The sequence below is a fragment of the Archocentrus centrarchus genome, chromosome 9 (assembly GCF_007364275.1).
Source record: "Archocentrus centrarchus isolate MPI-CPG fArcCen1 chromosome 9, fArcCen1, whole genome shotgun sequence".
NCBI classification, from domain to species: Eukaryota; Metazoa; Chordata; class Actinopteri; order Cichliformes; family Cichlidae; genus Archocentrus; species Archocentrus centrarchus.
The window spans coordinates 6,371,217-6,388,906 of record NC_044354.1 but is presented as its reverse complement, the minus strand read 5'-3'; the positions used below and the strand labels follow the sequence as shown (position 1 = coordinate 6,388,906).

The following is a 17,690-nucleotide window of genomic DNA, read 5'->3' as shown; positions in this document are numbered from 1 at the left end:
TCTCGTCAGTCTGGCCTCGCTGCTTCAGTGTTGTTTCTCAGGAAACTCGTACAACATCCTGTGTCACTTCCGCACACCAGAGTCCGAGCAGCAGGACCCGGAGCTGGAGCCGCTGCTGGGACTTTATCTGCTGATTTGTATTTATCTCCTGCAGCCATTTTTCCTTTGCACACACCATCTTCTTCCTGCTGGTCAGAGCAGAAATACACAAGAAGATTATGAAAGACAGAAATATCTCAGAAGAACTCTGGTACTTTTTATTATTACTGAAGTATCACAGTGTAAAAATAATTGCGTTTTAATAAGCCTGTGGCCTATAGACTTAAGGCGGTAAAGGTGAAAGTACTCATTATTCTAATACTGTTGAATTTTAACTGCTTTATATGCAGCTCAGTAGCATGAAATGTCTTTTTTTTACCTATAATAACAAATATTCATTTGTTAATTTGATTTTGTGTTACCAATTTGTATCTGCAAACTAACTGAAAACTAAAGTTATTAACTGTTGAGTGGAGTAAAATGACAATATTTTCCTCTTGGGATGAGCATAAAACAGAAATACCCAAGTTTACTGCAACTACCTCAGATTTTTTTTAAGCACATAAATACTCCAAGGTCAAACCATGCAATGCTCAGAGACTGCAAAAAGCCCAAGAGCTATATCTGATACTCTGGTTCATGGAAGCACAATTAGAGAAAGACTGACTTGTTTGGAAGGTTTTCCAGGAGAAAGCCTCTTCTCTCTAAAGAGAACTTGGCAGCATGGCTTAGGTTGGCAAAGTTGAATCAACAGCCCAATCAAAGCCATCACTGTAACAAAGAAACAAGCATTGGATATCACCTATATTACAGCACATGGCTGAGAGGAACCCAACATAAGACGCCACAAAGCTGCTGCAGTTTGAAGATTTAGTTTAAAGACTATTACTTAGAGCCCTGGCAAAAACAAAACAAAACAGCCATGCAGCAGGTTACCAGAGTCAGGCTTCGCCCCCAAACCAGTGGTTCTAAACTAAAATAACAAGACCAAAAATAAGACTACCCAACTAAACTAATAATGAATAAAACAAAAATGCAAAAAGCAGCTGAAGACAAAGGTTGGTACTGGTGGAGAAAAGAGTGAGAGGAAGTTTTATGTGCATGCAGGGGAGTCTTTCCAGTAAGCCATTACAAGGGAAAAAAGAGAGAAACAAAGTAGGTTAATGAGGATAATTATAAGAAACACAAGGGCCACGCAACACAACAGCTAAATAGTCCAAAATTTCTAATCAACCAAGTAAATAAATAACTAATCAAAACAATGATTATTTTCATGGTTGATTAATCTGCCAAGAATTTGCCCTGTATGACAGACACACACCCGTGCCTGACACTGAGCTAATGCTGTCACCTACATCTCTGATACAGGCCCAGCAGACATGGTCCAAATCTCACAGCACACCTGACAGCACACCTGACATCTCCCTTATATAAAGTGCACCTGTGGCTGAGATGAAACAGCCAAATTTTGAATCAATTCTGCAGTTCAGGATAAATGTGCAGATGTGTTTGGGAAAAATATTCACTGCTATCGGCGATCCGAAAACTCGGGCCTTAAAGTGAAGAGAAAAAAATGATGGAAAACGTCTGTTTGTTTTATTGACAAATTGTTTTGCTTTGTTAGAAAGTCTGATAATAACATCAATAAATTGTTATGACTACATTTTTGACACATTCTGTGACAAAGTGCAGTATAAACATCACTGAATGCCTCTGTCTTCTTCTTTGTGTCCTCTTTTCTGCTCCAGGAGAAACAGTACGTAGGCTTTGCAACTCTGCCAAACCAGGTCCACCGGAAGTCTGTGAAGAAAGGCTTCGACTTCACGCTGATGGTGGCAGGTCTGTTTCAAGCTGAATATTGCCTAATTTACACTCAGCTGAAGGTTTATTAGGTACACTTAGTTAAAACTAAAGTATCTCCACAATACATTTAAAGTCACAGTGATAAGGTGTCTCTAATATTTTGCCAATCTACGACATAATCAGGGTGGATAAGCAAATTTTTAAGAGAACAACCTTTGTGAAGGATGGATCATTGCAGGGCTACATTAGTTAGAGTCTAATGTTCTTATTAAAGTTGTTACTAAGTTCATTTGGATTCAGTTCATGGAGTTAAATGTACGCACATGATAATGATCTGTATGTCTGTCTGTGTGTTTGTGTGCGTCCTGCAGGAGAGTCTGGTATGGGAAAATCCACTCTTGTTAACAGCCTGTTCCTCACAGACCTCTACAAAGACCGGAAACTACTGAATGCTGAGGGTGAGTCCTTGGGCTCTTTATTATTATTTCTCTGCATCAGTCATGATAAATGCATTGCTTCCTGGATATCTAATGCACTCTTGAAGGCCCCATTTAATTGCCCATATCTGCTGATTTCTTTTATTTAATCTTTGTTTTTGTTTTTTTATTGGATGTTCCTAAACAACAACATGTGAATATGATAGAAGTTACTTTTGGACAAATCTTGTTACTGTCACTGTTGTAAGTATCACTTCTCTGGCTCAAAGTGAAGGAAAAAATATGGAGACCACGCGTGACTTATATGAAAAGTAAATTAATTAAAAATCCAAAAGTTGTCATCAGTAACGTGTGTAGTGTGTGGCTCAGTGGGTGGAGCTGTGCTCTGTAAATAAATCAAAATGTAATGAACAACAAGTTCACACAAATGACCTGAATGAGAAAGCGAGAAACTGCTGAGTTTTATAATTACCCTCAGCTGAGCAATTAACCCAGGTAAACAAAATAAAAACTACAGTGGTGAGCAGCACCCCTAAAACTAGTGTGTCTAACACAGGATGATGTCTGACCAACTGTATATAAGACCGCCGGGTCCTGCCTCAGATGGACTTACACAATATTACATTTAGCAGCCAGCAGACTGTACACTCTGGGTGCTGTAAGTTTAAATAGAAAAGTACCAGTAATGAGTAACCACTCCTTAATCTGATAACAACAATGAGGCACGAGTCAGACTGCATGCAAGGAAACACAGCTGAATGAGTGCTAGCCTTTATAATAGCACCCCGAGCAGCCCTGCTGTGGGAGGCGCAGGGGACCGACGAGACGGGCAAGCAGGCGGAGAAAGACCAAATGACGGGCTTGCACCTGGTAATAGCACGGTGGCCTGCACACAATAATCATAGACAGTTTAAAAAACACACACACACAGAGGGAGGAGACAGATCAACAACCTGTAGCCGTAGTCTCCTGTCTGTCATAAATATTTTCATTATAAAATTAGGTACAGTTTCTATCAAACTCCTGTTTAGTTTATTTTTGTTGTATTTTTGTTGTCTACAACATAAAAGTGCGCTTGCTTATCCAGTGGCTTAGAATAAAACCCTGAAATTGACTGTGAGATGTGTAAAGTATCCAAGTAATGATTTCATAACGTTTTTTTTTTTTAACAAATTAAAGGAAATCAAAACTATTAATTACATGATCAATTTTTTTTTCTTTATTTGAATCCCCATTGACTACAGCACTCCAGCTAAGCTTAAAAAAACAAAAAAAAAAAAACCAACTTTCCACCATCACAGTGCACTATAACAACTTCTGTATGCCTGAACGGGTTCTTGCACACTTCAGTTGTCTTGCATCTCCTCATTGCTGATACTTTGCAGAGCGCATTAATCAAACCGTGGAGATCATCAAACACACTGTAGACATCGAGGAGAAAGGAGTGAAGCTCAAGCTGACCATTGTGGACACGCCAGGGTTTGGAGATGCTGTCAACAACAACGAGTGGTGAGCCTAAACACTCGCTGATCTGACGTGTGCCTGACTCAGACTGCTTGACTGAATTCACGGGAACCTGGAGGAGCAGCTAAAGCCGTCTGTTTGTGTGTGTTTGTTGCAGCTGGAAGCCGATCACAGACTACATAGATCAGCAGTTTGAGCAATACTTCAGGGATGAGAGTGGGTTGAACAGAAAGAACATCCAGGACAACAGGGTCCACTGCTGCCTCTACTTCATCCCTCCATTTGGGCATGGGTAATCGCACGCACGCACGCACACACACACACACACACACACACACACACACACACACACACACACACACACACACACACACAAAGAAGTGTCGTTTGAAGCCGAGATTTTGAATCTCCTGCTTGTCCTGGATTTCCTTCCCCAGGCTTCGTCCGGTGGACGTTGAGTTCATGAAGGCTCTACATGAAAAAGTGAACATTATTCCACTCATCGCAAAAGCCGACTGCCTCACACCCAACGAGATAAAGAAGCTCAAAGACAGAGTGAGTCGAGGCGCCGCAGCTCAACAGCAAATACAAGATGTTTGCTTTGCAGGCTGCTGAATGAAATATGATCTTTCTTTGACTAGATAAGAGAGGAAATAGACAAGTTTGGGATCAAAGTGTACCAGTTCCCTGAATGCGACTCTGACGAGGATGAGGAGTTTAAACAGCTGGACAAAGAGCTGAAGGTGAGTCTGGGCACTCTGATACCTGCGAGTGACCAACTTACTGTACCTGTGGCTACAGATTCAGCTCATTTCACATCTTATTAAACAAACATGTGGATGTGGAGAAAAAGAAATACCAACTATATGGCTTTCACGCATACTTAATGGAGTAGGCCACCAGCCTCATACTCCATGAGTTTTCACCAGATTTTAATGGTTAACAGAGGCTGTATTAAATTGCTCAAACAAGGACAACAGAGCTCACTTCAGAAGAGTCTCCACAGCATGATTGAAAGTTATAAAAGCTGTTTTGTGACGAAAATGAAAATAGACCTAGAGATACTGCCAGACGTTGAAGTGGGTGTGACAGCTGGATTGTGTGCTTTGTTAAGTCATTCAGAGCAGTCTTCAGCTGGCAGAAGCTGATCTGACAGCGAAAGAGTGGGAAGTAAATACCATATTTAGGTGTATACATGAAACACAGAAACAGATTTATTAAAAGGGACGTATTATGCTAATTTCCAGCTCTGTGTTTTTAATTCTTAGTGATAGGTTCAGATCATTTTAAAAACTCAGAGAACAAACACACAACTCTTTTGAACTTGCGCAAGGAGGAGAGATCCGTTCCTTGAACTCAGCTCTCAGCTGAGCGGAAGTTATCTGTCCCGGCGAACTGCTTCCTGCGCAGCGCTTTTATTCTGATTTTCACAATAAGATCACGTGGGTTACATCAAACACAGTTTACAGCATGTAATAAACAACATTCTTGGCTTTTTCCTTACCATATATGGTCGTAAGCATACTGTGACATGTGCGCATGTAACATGGCGTATACGAGACACGTATCCTATATGTGTTCTCTGCAGGCTGAGAGCAGCCTGCAGGTAACTACAACTTCCTTTGTAAGAAATACCACCACGTGTTCCCATTTCAAACATAAAAACAACAGTATCATATGCACATAAAACAACTTATAGAAAATATACAAACAGAAGATATGATAATTTATAATAAACAGAATGGAATTTATACCATAACTCCAACATTTAGATTCTACTGGAGTAACTTTACATGATTCACAGTTCAAAATAATCCTTATTTTCCTCATACTGAGCCTTGATGCATTTTAGCTCCCTTCCCTTTAAGGCCACCCTCCCTTTAAACCATTTTATTTCTGATTGGCTACCCCACACAAACACGTGGTTTGAACAGCAGTAAGGTGGGGGATGCTGTGCTCACAGTGAGAACCTGAAATGAGGTCTTGGTTTATAAGGATATATGGATTACTTGCCCATATAGTATATAAAATAAGGAAAAATATATGTGATCCCCTTTAAATTTTAGAGTATGTTTCTAAAGAATTTTGGGCTCCTCAATATTTACTTTCCTTGGAAATTAAAATGTGGCAGCAGCTCAGGGGGGATAGATGTGGGCCTGGAGCATGAACTCACTGATTAGGTTAAAAAAAAAAAAAAAAAAAAAAGTCAGTCCAAGGAAAACAAACAGCTAACAGTCTTTAACCTGTCTCAACAAATATAGTCACAGTTCTCTTGAGCTGCTCAGTGGCCTTTTAGGAATGTGTATAACTGTCAGTGTGTACCTGCATGCACAGACACCTTTCTCTGAGCAGAGAGGGGTTAAAATAACAACTCTTCCCCGTGTCTCCTTGTGCAGGAGTGCACCCCGTTCGCTGTGATTGGCAGTAATACAGTGGTGGAGGCCCGAGGACAGAGAGTGAGGGGAAGACTGTACCCTTGGGGGATTGTTGAAGGTATGTGCAATCAAATATTCTCCATCTTCAGCCTGAACGCAAATTAGAAACAGTTTGCATCTCTTAATAATTAATGACACGTGTTTCTTTGCACAGTGGAAAACCAGTCACACTGCGACTTTGTGAAACTGAGGAACATGCTGATTCGTTCACACATGCACGACCTCAAAGACGTAACCTGTGACGTCCACTATGAAAACTACCGAGCGCAGTGCATACAGGAGATGACCAGGTACGTGTGTGCATTGAGAAATGAGAGCACGATAAAAAGCACAGCAGCAAGTGTGATTTTTTTCTTTTAAACATCTTAGATAGCTGCTGCTGTTTACAGATTTCAGCACAGATCTAATTCCTCTTCTCCTTCTTCTTTGTCTCTCAGTAAACTGGCTCAGGACAACCGTATGGAGAGCCCGATCCCCATCCTGCCGCTGTCCACTCCGGATGTGGACACTGAGAAACTGATCAAAATGAAAGACGAGGAGGTACCAAGCAACTTTTTGCAACTGCATAAAAATCATTCAGCAGGAGAAGAATAGTTATGCAGCAAATTTTAAATGAGAACATCATAAAAAAAAAACAAAAAAGAGTAGAAAAAAGTGCTTTGTTATTTTTGAATACTTTTCCATCAATATTAGTGACAATTTAATTATTTCACATGTTCGTAAAAGCACTGTTTTTTTAAAAATAGATCACACTTACTGGTCACTTTATTAACTCCCTTTATTAGTCACCTACAGCATTCAACTGCTTGTTAACGCAAATATATCATCAGCCAATCACATGGCAGCAGCTCAATGCATTTATAGAGCTGTGGCATAGACCAACTTTGGGTGATGAACCCCAACTGGCGGGATAGCAAGCCACAACCTATATATCTTTGTTCAGCTGAATCCCCTCTATTTTAAAATGACAGTTATAGTTGTGCCAGATGCACAAAAGGGTGTTTAATCAGGTTGTTTCTGTGGCAACTCCTTAAATTTATAAGAAAAAACACATCACAAAAAACAGCAACTTGATCTCCAGATCTCCAGACCAGGGTCTGCAGTCTTGTTCTCAGCACATGCTCTCTGAAAGAGTTTTCAGGTGGTGGTAGACTGGCTGCTACTCGATGTGTTGTGGAAACAAAGAAATGCCTCAAGTAATGAAGGGCAGTACACTTGTGCTTCGTTCTGTACAACATCAGAATGTACTGTCTTGCAGAGACTGTGTCCTTTGCTTCATTTCCTGACACACTAAATTCTCCCAGTGCCTGTGGATGCTTCTTCACCAGATCGATCAGCTTTGTGTAGGCTCCTCTCTTGCCAGTCTGGTAGAAACTACTTGTTGTAGCCTGTCAGGGAACAAGCTGCAAGAAGACTGCAGCATACGTGCAGGCCTACAGCATCTGCAATGTTTGCAATTTACTGGAATGGAGGGCTCATTGTAGCGTACAGCCTTCCCAGCATGCATGTATACTTTGGAGATGATCATGTGGTTACTGATAAAGTGTAGAAGCAGGACCAGTCTATCAGTATCATCACTTCCACACAATTACTTGTGGATAACTCTGGCTCATATGGGTGGCATGAAGTATAAGCTGGGTGTAGGCTTTCTCCTGTGTGCTTTCCAAAGCATGTAGAGGCAGCAGAGTGGGACTAGTGAGTGCTTTCACACTTTCCCCATTTTGAAAGGCACCAGCAAGAACAAGCCGCTTGTCTTCTGGAATGAATTCCTTGTGTGCAACAAGGTAATTGGACATGTTTCAGTAGAGGATGAAGCTCTATTTCCTGTGCAATGTGAGCGGTTTGTCTCACTGGTATAGGTAGCTCTGCAGGATTTGTGAAATCCTAAACTAATGCCCCCTTTCAAAATGCTTTCTGTGTGCGGATATATGCTTTCAAAAAGTGAGTCTTTTCTTCTTTCCATATCATGAGATAAAATAGTGTGTATAGGCTCTGTTTTTTTGTTTCTTTTAGGATTCTTCACAAAGTCCTTTTCTCCTTTTTTCAATAATCTTATTATATTTAGATGGATCATTCACCAGTTATCAAATGACTTGTAAAAATATTTGTATCAAGTTATTTTTAATTAGTTTCTATTGAAAAAAATTTATTTGATGAAATTCTACATTTTGTGAATATTAATTAACATGCAAGTTAGATAATTTGCAAACATTTAGATTGAAATGAAGGATATAGCATTTAGATACAAGTTGGTATCAGTGGCATGTCTGCAAAATAAAGAAAATGGGAGCTTTTTTTTAAATGTTTTTCTCATAAGTTTAAGGGGTTGCTACAGAAACAACCTAATTAAACACCCTTATGTGCATCTGTGACAACCACAACTATCATTTTCTAATAGAGGAGATTCAGCTGAACAAATAGGTTGCGGCTTACTACACCACGTGTTGGGGTAGCTTCTTAAATAGAGCCCTTCTGGGACAGGTGCCACAAATCTATGGGTGAAAATGCCTTGTTGAATTCAAAGGTCAGAGAATAATGGCCAGGTTGGTTTGAGCTGACAGGAAGGCAGCAGTATGTAGGAATGAAGACATTAACAGATAGATAGGACCAGAGTCTAGATTTGAAAGAGCAGTTTATAAATGGAAGCTCTAAAATAGCAGACCGCAGACCAGTGTGAATTTTGAACTGACGATTTGCTTTCAGGAAATAGAAGAATATATATAGAATATACATGCATACAATTTCCAGCGCATATTGATTTATGCATCCAAATCCCAGGATACAATATATAACATAAGAAAACAAACAATCAAAAAATACATTTCTCTCCCTGTCCAGTTCAGGTTTGATTTTAAGCCTGATCTGAGTCGCTGAAGCTCAGAAGGCGCAGGACACTTGCTAATCCGAAGCTCGGTGGTTCAATCCCTGGCTGCTCCAGTCTGCATGCCAAATAATTCTTGGGCAAGATACTGAACTCCAAGTTGCTTTCTGATGTGTTCATCAGAGTGTGAATGTTAGATAGAAGACAGGCATTATGGTGCAGTCCTACCACAGTTCATAGGTGTGAATCAGTTTCTTGATATCTGGAAGGTGAGCTGATCCAGCCGGAACGGGATGCTTCAGTGGAAGTTCAAGTCTCCTAGGGGTGGGTCGCCATCGCGGTTAAGCAGTCTCAGGTTTTGAATACTAAGATCTCCACATGGCTAAAAATCAGTGGCTTCAACTGCATATTTATTGAAGAACGTGAGGGAGTTGCATGCTGACAGCAAGGAAAACAGCTTTGACTCAACAAATCCACATTAGATAGAGTGCTTACACAATTTCATTGTGGCATATGCTGCAAAATGGCAGTAAAGGATATTCTGATTCTGATTCAGTCGATCAAAACTGCTGCTTTTTCTCTTCCGCCAGCGGGTGGCGCTGTGATCACAGTGAGCAGCTGTCGGGTAAATTTGATAAAGGAACAATACAACAAAAACAAAAGTACAAAACAACAGCAATGAAGTTATAACTGCTAATACTTATTTAGAGACAATGTTCAAATGTGCAAAATACACTTCATATTAGATCAAATTAATCTGGGTTACAAGCAACTCAAATAGCTGCTCATTAAAGGCACCTCAGCTCTATGCACAACATGTCAAACCTTGAAGCAGATGGGCTACAGCAGCAGAAGACCACAGCATGTACCACACCTGTCAGCTAAGAACAGGAAACTGAGGCTACAGTTCACATCGACTCACCAAAATTGGTTTGGAAGTTTGGAAAAATGTTGCCTGATCTGATGAATTTTGATTTCCGCTGCGACACTCAGAGGGTAGGGTCACAATTTGATGTAAACAACATGAAAGCATGGGTCCATCTTGCCCTGTGTCAACAGTCAAGCTGCTGCTGGTGTTGTAAGAGTGTGGAGGATGTTTTCTGTATATACTTAGGGCCCCTTAGAACCATATGAGCATTGTTTAAATGCCACCGCCTCTGTCAGTCCCTTTACAACCACACTTAATTTAGGATTGAAATCCTACTTTTAATCCATAATATATGTAATTGTGTATTTAATACCAGCTTTTTTGGGATTACTGTTAAGTGTTCCTGCAAAACATTTAAATCCACAGCTGTTTTAATCTGCATTTAATTAAAAGGTTATTTTTAGTATCATATGATCTGAATGCTTCTATCTTGGATTAAAATTTCTGTGAACCAAGTGACAGTTTTTAATCTGCTTTCCTCTCTGTCTCCAGCTGAAGAGGATGCAGGAGATGCTGAACAAGATGCAGCAACAGATGCACGACAAAGAGCAGTGATGGCTCCCAGATTAGAGCTGCGCTGTGCTGCAGCGCCACCTGCTGTTTCTCTCCCTAACGACAGTGAGACCTGCAGACTTTGAATATGGATATCAAGCGTTAGCGGCAACTCTGGCTGTACATTTATCTTCAGTTTGGTGCTTTGTATAGTTTGTTTGCCTGGAGGGTGTTTTTTTTTTTTTTCCTTGCTCTGAAACTATCCATTTTCCCATTTTGAGCCCCTCCCTGTGGTCTTATATAAGATATAAACACATAATTTAATAACTCAGTGTATCTAATTTATAAATGCAGTGCTAAACTTTTTGGATTTGATGTCAGGGTGTTTGCTGCGAGATGTTTTGTAATGAAATGTAAGTTCTTGGTGATGTTTAGATTTTGAACATAGATATTGTTTTCTATTATGCGGTAGCGTGTTTTGGTGTGTGAATGATCATGAAATTTCTTTTAATATCACCAGGTAACCTTCCATAAAACTCCTTAAAAAAGGTATCACAGTGACTTTTCTTTTACTAAAATCAGATTTTAGCTCTTATTCATTTGCTCAAAAATACCTTTAGTTGGCGTTTTTTTTGCGTACAGCTCGTGATAGTCTTCTGCTCCTCTGTGCTGGCTGAGCTGCTAATGCACCTTTAGCCAGTGGCAACTATGAATGGTGAGTCTCTGACATAATGAGAATTTGTGCAGTACAGGATGCATGTGCAAGCATGTTGTCATTACTTATATCCTCTAAATGCTGTGGGCCTATTTTTACCGCTTTGTAGCCGATGCCCTGTTGTTGAATTTAACGCATCAGGACGCTTGGTTACCACTGCAGGATCAGTAATGAGGAGCAAATACTGTGCGCTTCTGTTTTAAATATGTCTCCTTGGAAGTGAATTATCCCACCAAAGTTGTGCGTCCCCTGTGTGAGAGAGAGAGTGAGTGTGTGTGTGTGTGTGTGTGTGTGTGTGTGTGTGTGTGTGTGTGTGTGTGTGTGTGTGTGTGTGTGTGTGTAGACTCTGATGCTGATGAGCTGTACATATTTTTGCCTGAAGGCGGTGAGCTCAGTCTGTGTCCCGTTTTCAAAGTTGTGACAAATAAACTCCTGTTTCTCGTCAGTCTGGCCTCGCTGCTTCAGTGTTGTTTCTCAGGAAACTCGTACAACATCCTGTGTCACTTCCGCACACCAGAGTCCGAGCAGCAGGACCCGGAGCTGGAGCCGCTGCTGGGACTTTATCTGCTGATTTGTATTTATCTCCTGCAGCCATTTTTCCTTTGCACACACCATCTTCTTCCTGCTGGTCAGAGCAGAAATACACAAGAAGATTATGAAAGACAGAAATATCTCAGAAGAACTCTGGTACTTTTTATTATTACTGAAGTATCACAGTGTAAAAATAATTGCGTTTTAATAAGCCTGTGGCCTATAGACTTAAGGCGGTAAAGGTGAAAGTACTCATTATTCTAATACTGTTGAATTTTAACTGCTTTATATGCAGCTCAGTAGCATGAAATGTCTTTTTTTTACCTATAATAACAAATATTCATTTGTTAATTTGATTTTGTGTTACCAATTTGTATCTGCAAACTAACTGAAAACTAAAGTTATTAACTGTTGAGTGGAGTAAAATGACAATATTTTCCTCTTGGGATGAGCATAAAACAGAAATACCCAAGTTTACTGCAACTACCTCAGATTTTTTTTAAGCACATAAATACTCCAAGGTCAAACCATGCAATGCTCAGAGACTGCAAAAAGCCCAAGAGCTATATCTGATACTCTGGTTCATGGAAGCACAATTAGAGAAAGACTGACTTGTTTGGAAGGTTTTCCAGGAGAAAGCCTCTTCTCTCTAAAGAGAACTTGGCAGCATGGCTTAGGTTGGCAAAGTTGCATCTGAATAAAACACAAGAACAATGTTTTTTGGACAGACAAGACCAAAGTGGAGACATTTGGCCTTAATGCACAGCACCACATTCCTAACTGTCAAGCACCGTGGTGGAGCGATGATGATTTTGGCTTGTTTTACAACCACAGGGACCTGGGTGCCTTGCAGTCATTGAGTTGACAGTCATTGGTATCCTCTGTATACCAAAGTATTCTGGAGTCAAATGTGAGGACATCAGTCCAGCAGGTAAAACCTGGTTGAAACTGGGTGACCCCCAGCAAAGCAGCAAGTTTACATCAGAATGCTGAAAAAGAAAAGAATCAAGGTGCTGGAATGGCCCAGTCAAAGTCCAATACTGTGTTGGGACCTTAAGTGAGCTGTGGATAAACTAATACCTGCAAACGTCAATGAAATGAAGAGTGGGCCAAAACTCTTCCACAGTGATGTCAGAGACTGATAAAGGCACACAGAAAACGATTACTTTAAGTTACTGCTGCTAAAGGGGGTTCTCCAAAGTACTGAGTCATGAGGTGTACTCGGTTTTTCAGAGGACAGCATGGAGTCCTGTGAAAATGTTCTTTTTCATGTGACTGTATATATTTGATCTCTTTATAGGCTTATTGGTGTGGCCCTCCACAACTGTCCCAGTTTCTTATGTGGCCCACCCCTGGTCTAGGGGTTTGTGGGGTAGAGATAATTAGGAGTCACTGAACCTGGGCCCTGATGTGTGTTAAATGTTTGTGAGTGTGGTTTCTGTTTCCCCTCCTGGGCAAGAAATAGTGTGTAATGGTAATCTTGTACCAGTTACATCATCTTATTGGAAACTTTGTCCTCCTCACATTAAATTCTCTGTTTAAGTCTTGATGAAAAAAACATTTAATCTTAATAAAATACCAACAATATGTGACAATTCATAAATTTTAATAATACTGAAAATATTTAGACGTTTATTAGGATTTAAATCATCTAAAAAAAAAAAAAAAAAAAAACATTACTGAGGTCATTTCCGTGTTGGTGTGCATATTTTGTACGTGCATGTGCACAGATGTGTGCCTGCCTGAGCTCATAATCTGACAGCGGTCTTTATCAGCGAGGCCCAGCTGGCAGTACCACACACTCTGAGAGCAACTGTAAAAAACAGTCGTCTCCTGAAGACACGCAGCACCGAAGGTAAAAGACTCTCCTCAGACTTCATTTAGACTTTTCAGTTCTCAACACATTTAAGCAGCAAGTTTTCGGTTTGATATAATTACAGGGTTTTGTTTTCTTTTGAGCTTTTTTCTTATTACAAATATGTCAACTCAAGAATCAGGCTGTACAATTTGTGCTTGTTATGGTTGTAAAGTGATTCCTTAAGAGGCCGTGCCCATGAGCTGCATAAACCTGAACTCTGAAAACTGAACACATGAGAAAAAAAATTGTGTTAAACTATAACTAAGTTTTAGATATTTAATTTAATTTTATAAAGTCTGCATAACATTCATGATTAATATATTGATCGAGACAAACTGCTCAAACAATGTGGGATTAAATACAAAGTAGGTGCTGTGGACTGAAACTGAAGCCTCACAGCAGAGAATCAGTATTTCTCTTGCATCAAAAGTGCAGGACTATTTTATTTCTGATAGCTGTAGTTTAGAACCTGATGGATCCATCAGTTTGCCATGGAAGCTTGTTTCCACCGCTGAGATAACTACAAATTTACTTCTGAGTAATTCAAAATTCTGAGATACCAAACCTTAATGGATGGCAAAAAATGAAGAAAAAAATTTCAGTGTCAGAAACAAGCTTCTGTAGTTTGCAGATATTATAATGTAGTAAAGATACTCATCCACTCCTCACCTGTCCTGTTTTTTGGGGTTTTTTTCCCCTTTGCTGATTGGCTCCTGTCTTCTGTTCGCCCCTGGCACACTCTTTGCTCCTATTTAGGGCAGCGGCTCAAAGCTTAGCAGTCCATGTGTAAAGTAAAATGAACCTAAAACTTTTCCCCCATTTGGGGCAACATGACCTTTGAACCAGGTAGAAGGGACATGGGTTTTAAAACATGGTATGTTAAAGGTCTATGCAAAGTCGCAGATTTATTTGATAAAGACAATATGATGAGTTTTGATGACCTGAAACAGAAATTTAATATTCCAACAAAACACTTTTTCAAATCTCTTCAAATTAGAAGCTTTGTCTCAGGTACACAAAAATCTCTAGCATTACCCTCTCTCACTTCTTTAGAATACCTAGCAATAAACTACCATCTGAAGAAGGGTCTAATATCCTGCTTTTACAATAGCATTAAAGACAGTTCCCAAACGTCCTCAGATACCAAAAGGTTGGCATGGTGTGAAGATTTAAACAGTAATATACCAGTAGATGAATGGCAGAGGGCCTGTCTGAAAGCCCAGACACAATCTAATAATACTCAATTTAAACTAATCCAGTACAAATAGCTAATGAGAACTTACATTACGCCAACATTATTAAATAAATTTGATTCTAATATTTCAGATACATGTGTTAAATGTGGGGGCAAAGGCATTCTGATCCACTGCTTATGGGAATGCCCAGAGATCCAATATTTCTGGAAGGAAGTTCTGAACACAATTTCATACATCACAGGTATTAAACTGAATCCTTGTCCTAAACTTTGTATCTTAGGGATTTTCTCCACTGAATATCAGCTGAACAAGGTTGACCAAAGAACCATAATAAAAAAAATGAACCTAAAACATTGGAGCATTACTGATGGCTATTCACTGATAGCAATTCTTTCCTTTGAACTTCCATATTAACATTTTATATTAAAAAATATGTCAGGTCATATAGTTGTAGATTTTTTCACCTTTTGGACTTTATGTCAGTGCACAATAAGTTTTGCATAAACACCCAAATGATCTTCAGGCCTGTAATGAAACACCATGAAGTGACTGTTTCACACAACACAAAGGGCAGTTTTTAAATTCGACACATCGTAACTCACGACACTTCCTCTCTCCTCTGCTGTGATTAGGAACCATGAAGGAGTTTCTGCTCATGTTTCTGCTCCTCTTGTTTGGAGGTGAAAGGTCATCTGCGTGCCCCCTCCTCTGCTCCTGCCATGGCAGTCAGGTGAACTGCAGCAGCAGATCTCTCACCACGTCTTCGCTGCCCTCCAGTTTCCCTGCTGGAACCTCTGAGCTCCATCTCCACAAAAACCTACTGACCACCCTCCCCAATGGGCTGTTAGATGGTCTGACCTCCCTCCGCTCCGTCTCCCTTCACGGTAACCCCTGGGCTTGTGACTGCGGCATCCTCTACCTGCGATCCTGGCTGCTCCATCAACCTGCTAGCATCACATCACATGTGGGTGTCAACTGCAGTTCCCCACCCAACCTGAGAGGCCGGCTGGTGGCCTATTTAACTGAGCAGGAGGTGCTGGAGTCCTGCCACTACTGGTACTGTAACTTGGCTTTGGCCTCCCAGGTGTGTCTGTTTGTGTTTGTGGTGGTGCAGGCAGTTCTGCTGGTAGCTCTCATCTTTTTCCTGAGGAGGTTTGAGAAGCTGTCTAGAGAAGCAAAGAGAATCACAGAGGAGAGCTTCACCCCTGCCGATGGTCAGAGAGAGAATGAGTACATGCCGTTAAAGGATGGCATCTGAGGTGGAGCTGTGATGTGTGAACAGCTCTTTTGCACTAAAACATCTGCCACTGTTCGGGTCACAAATTAAGGTTACCAGAACTCCTTTCTATCACTTAAAAATTACATATATCGAAGGTTAGAAATTTCCTGTGAAACTGGTCCATGCTTTCATATCGAGCAGGTTAGATTATTATAACACTCTGTTTGCAGGAGTCTTCAAATTAGCAGTAAGATGACTTCAACTCTCTCAAAATGCAGCAGCCAGAGTCCTTATAGGTACATGGAAATTTGACCTTATTACCCCAGTACTGAAGGCACTTCACTGACACCCAGTGCAATAAAGAACAACCTTAAATTGTTCTATTAGTTCACAAACCTCTCAATATTTTGGCCCTCAAGTACAACCCAATCAGACCTCTCAGGTCATCAGGTGCAGATCTTTCAGTTACTGTGGACCTGTTCTTTGGAACAAGATGCCTGCTGACCTGAGATCAATTACATCTGTATCAAATATGTAAAGAGTAAAAATATGTAATATGTCAAATATGTAAAGAAAAAAAAATACATTGAACAGTGTGAATTCAGATTTCAGATTCAGATGTGAAAGACTCCTCTTTAGATATTTGTTTTCCCATTAACGTTCTTGCAGACCACCGTAGACCGCTGTAAAATAAACTAAATAAAAACAAAGTGCCTGACCAGTATAACACTTTATCAGATAAAATAAAGATACTGATCATATGACTCCATTTATCTGAAAAATGTTGAAAAGTCACATTTCACCATTTTTAAATTAAATAATCTGTGTGTTGTTTAGCACCTTGGGATATTTTATTTTCTGTATGATTTTTTTCTGATTGAAGACCAAATAAACAACTGATGTGTTGTTATATCTTTTTAACTATGGCATTTTTGTTTTGTATTTTCTTTTGAGTGTTGTTTTAATGGAAATCTCATTAAGTAATTTTCCAGTTTATATTCATACTTTGTGTAATGTGCAAGAAAAAAATACCCAAATGATTCTGGTTGATGTTTGTGTTTTCTTAACTAAGCACACACACAAAAAAAATGGTTTAATTAAAGTTTATTCTCATTGTTTAGTAACATTGTTCACTTCTTTTTTTCCCCATATGATGACTACTATTGTCTTACAAAATGTGTTGTTTTATTACAATCATCTGCCTCCATCTCATCCTGTCCCTCTGTCACACCAGCTCTCTGCATGTCCTCTTTCACTGCATCCTTGAATCTTCTCTTTGGCCTTCCTATTTTTCTCCTGCCTGGCAGCTCCATATTGAAATGATTGTTTACTTAATATCAAAACCAAGTCATATAAAATTACATCATTTAAACCCAGTTTTGCCATTTGATTGCAGCTGACCCACTGAGATCATCATCATCATCATTATCATCATCATAATAGTAATAAAATTCCATTATTTCTTGCAAGAGAAAAAATGGTACCAAAATAAAACAGGAAGTGAGGAGCAATAACTAACAGATAAATTCAGAAAGAATTAACCCAGACAAAAGAAAAGGCCGGAAAATACTGAGGGAATATAATAAACACAACAATTCAAGCTAAATGCTCAAGAATGAAACACTAATATACTTGAATACACGAAGGTTAAAATATAAACCGTGAGCAAACTAAGAGACAAACTAAAGATATTTAACAATAAACAGAATTTAAAAGACCGGAAACACTAAACGGTGCATAAGAGACCAGGAC

At 39.7% G+C, this 17,690-nt stretch overlaps 2 protein-coding genes across 2 annotated transcripts; both read left to right on the top strand.

Moving 5' to 3' along the window:
* Window positions 1–1,777: 1,777 nt before the first annotated feature.
* LOC115785723 (septin-5) lies at window positions 1,778–11,571 on the top strand. The gene is made up of 10 exons (XM_030737536.1): window positions 1,778–1,878; window positions 2,214–2,300; window positions 3,665–3,788; window positions 3,901–4,035; window positions 4,181–4,298; window positions 4,385–4,486; window positions 6,140–6,236; window positions 6,333–6,468; window positions 6,616–6,718; window positions 10,420–11,571. Exons 1-10 carry the CDS (start codon window positions 1,869–1,871, stop codon window positions 10,480–10,482), a joined length of 975 nt encoding a protein of 324 aa, XP_030593396.1. The 5' UTR covers window positions 1,778–1,868; the 3' UTR covers window positions 10,483–11,571.
* Window positions 11,572–13,416: 1,845 nt separating this feature from the next.
* On the top strand, window positions 13,417–16,648 carry gp1bb (glycoprotein Ib platelet subunit beta). The gene is made up of 2 exons (XM_030737543.1): window positions 13,417–13,520; window positions 15,352–16,648. The coding sequence occupies exon 2, from the start codon at window positions 15,357–15,359 to the stop codon at window positions 15,975–15,977; it is 621 nt and encodes a 206-aa protein (XP_030593403.1). The 5' UTR covers window positions 13,417–13,520; window positions 15,352–15,356; the 3' UTR covers window positions 15,978–16,648.
* The last annotated feature ends 1,042 nt before the right edge of the window (window positions 16,649–17,690 follow it).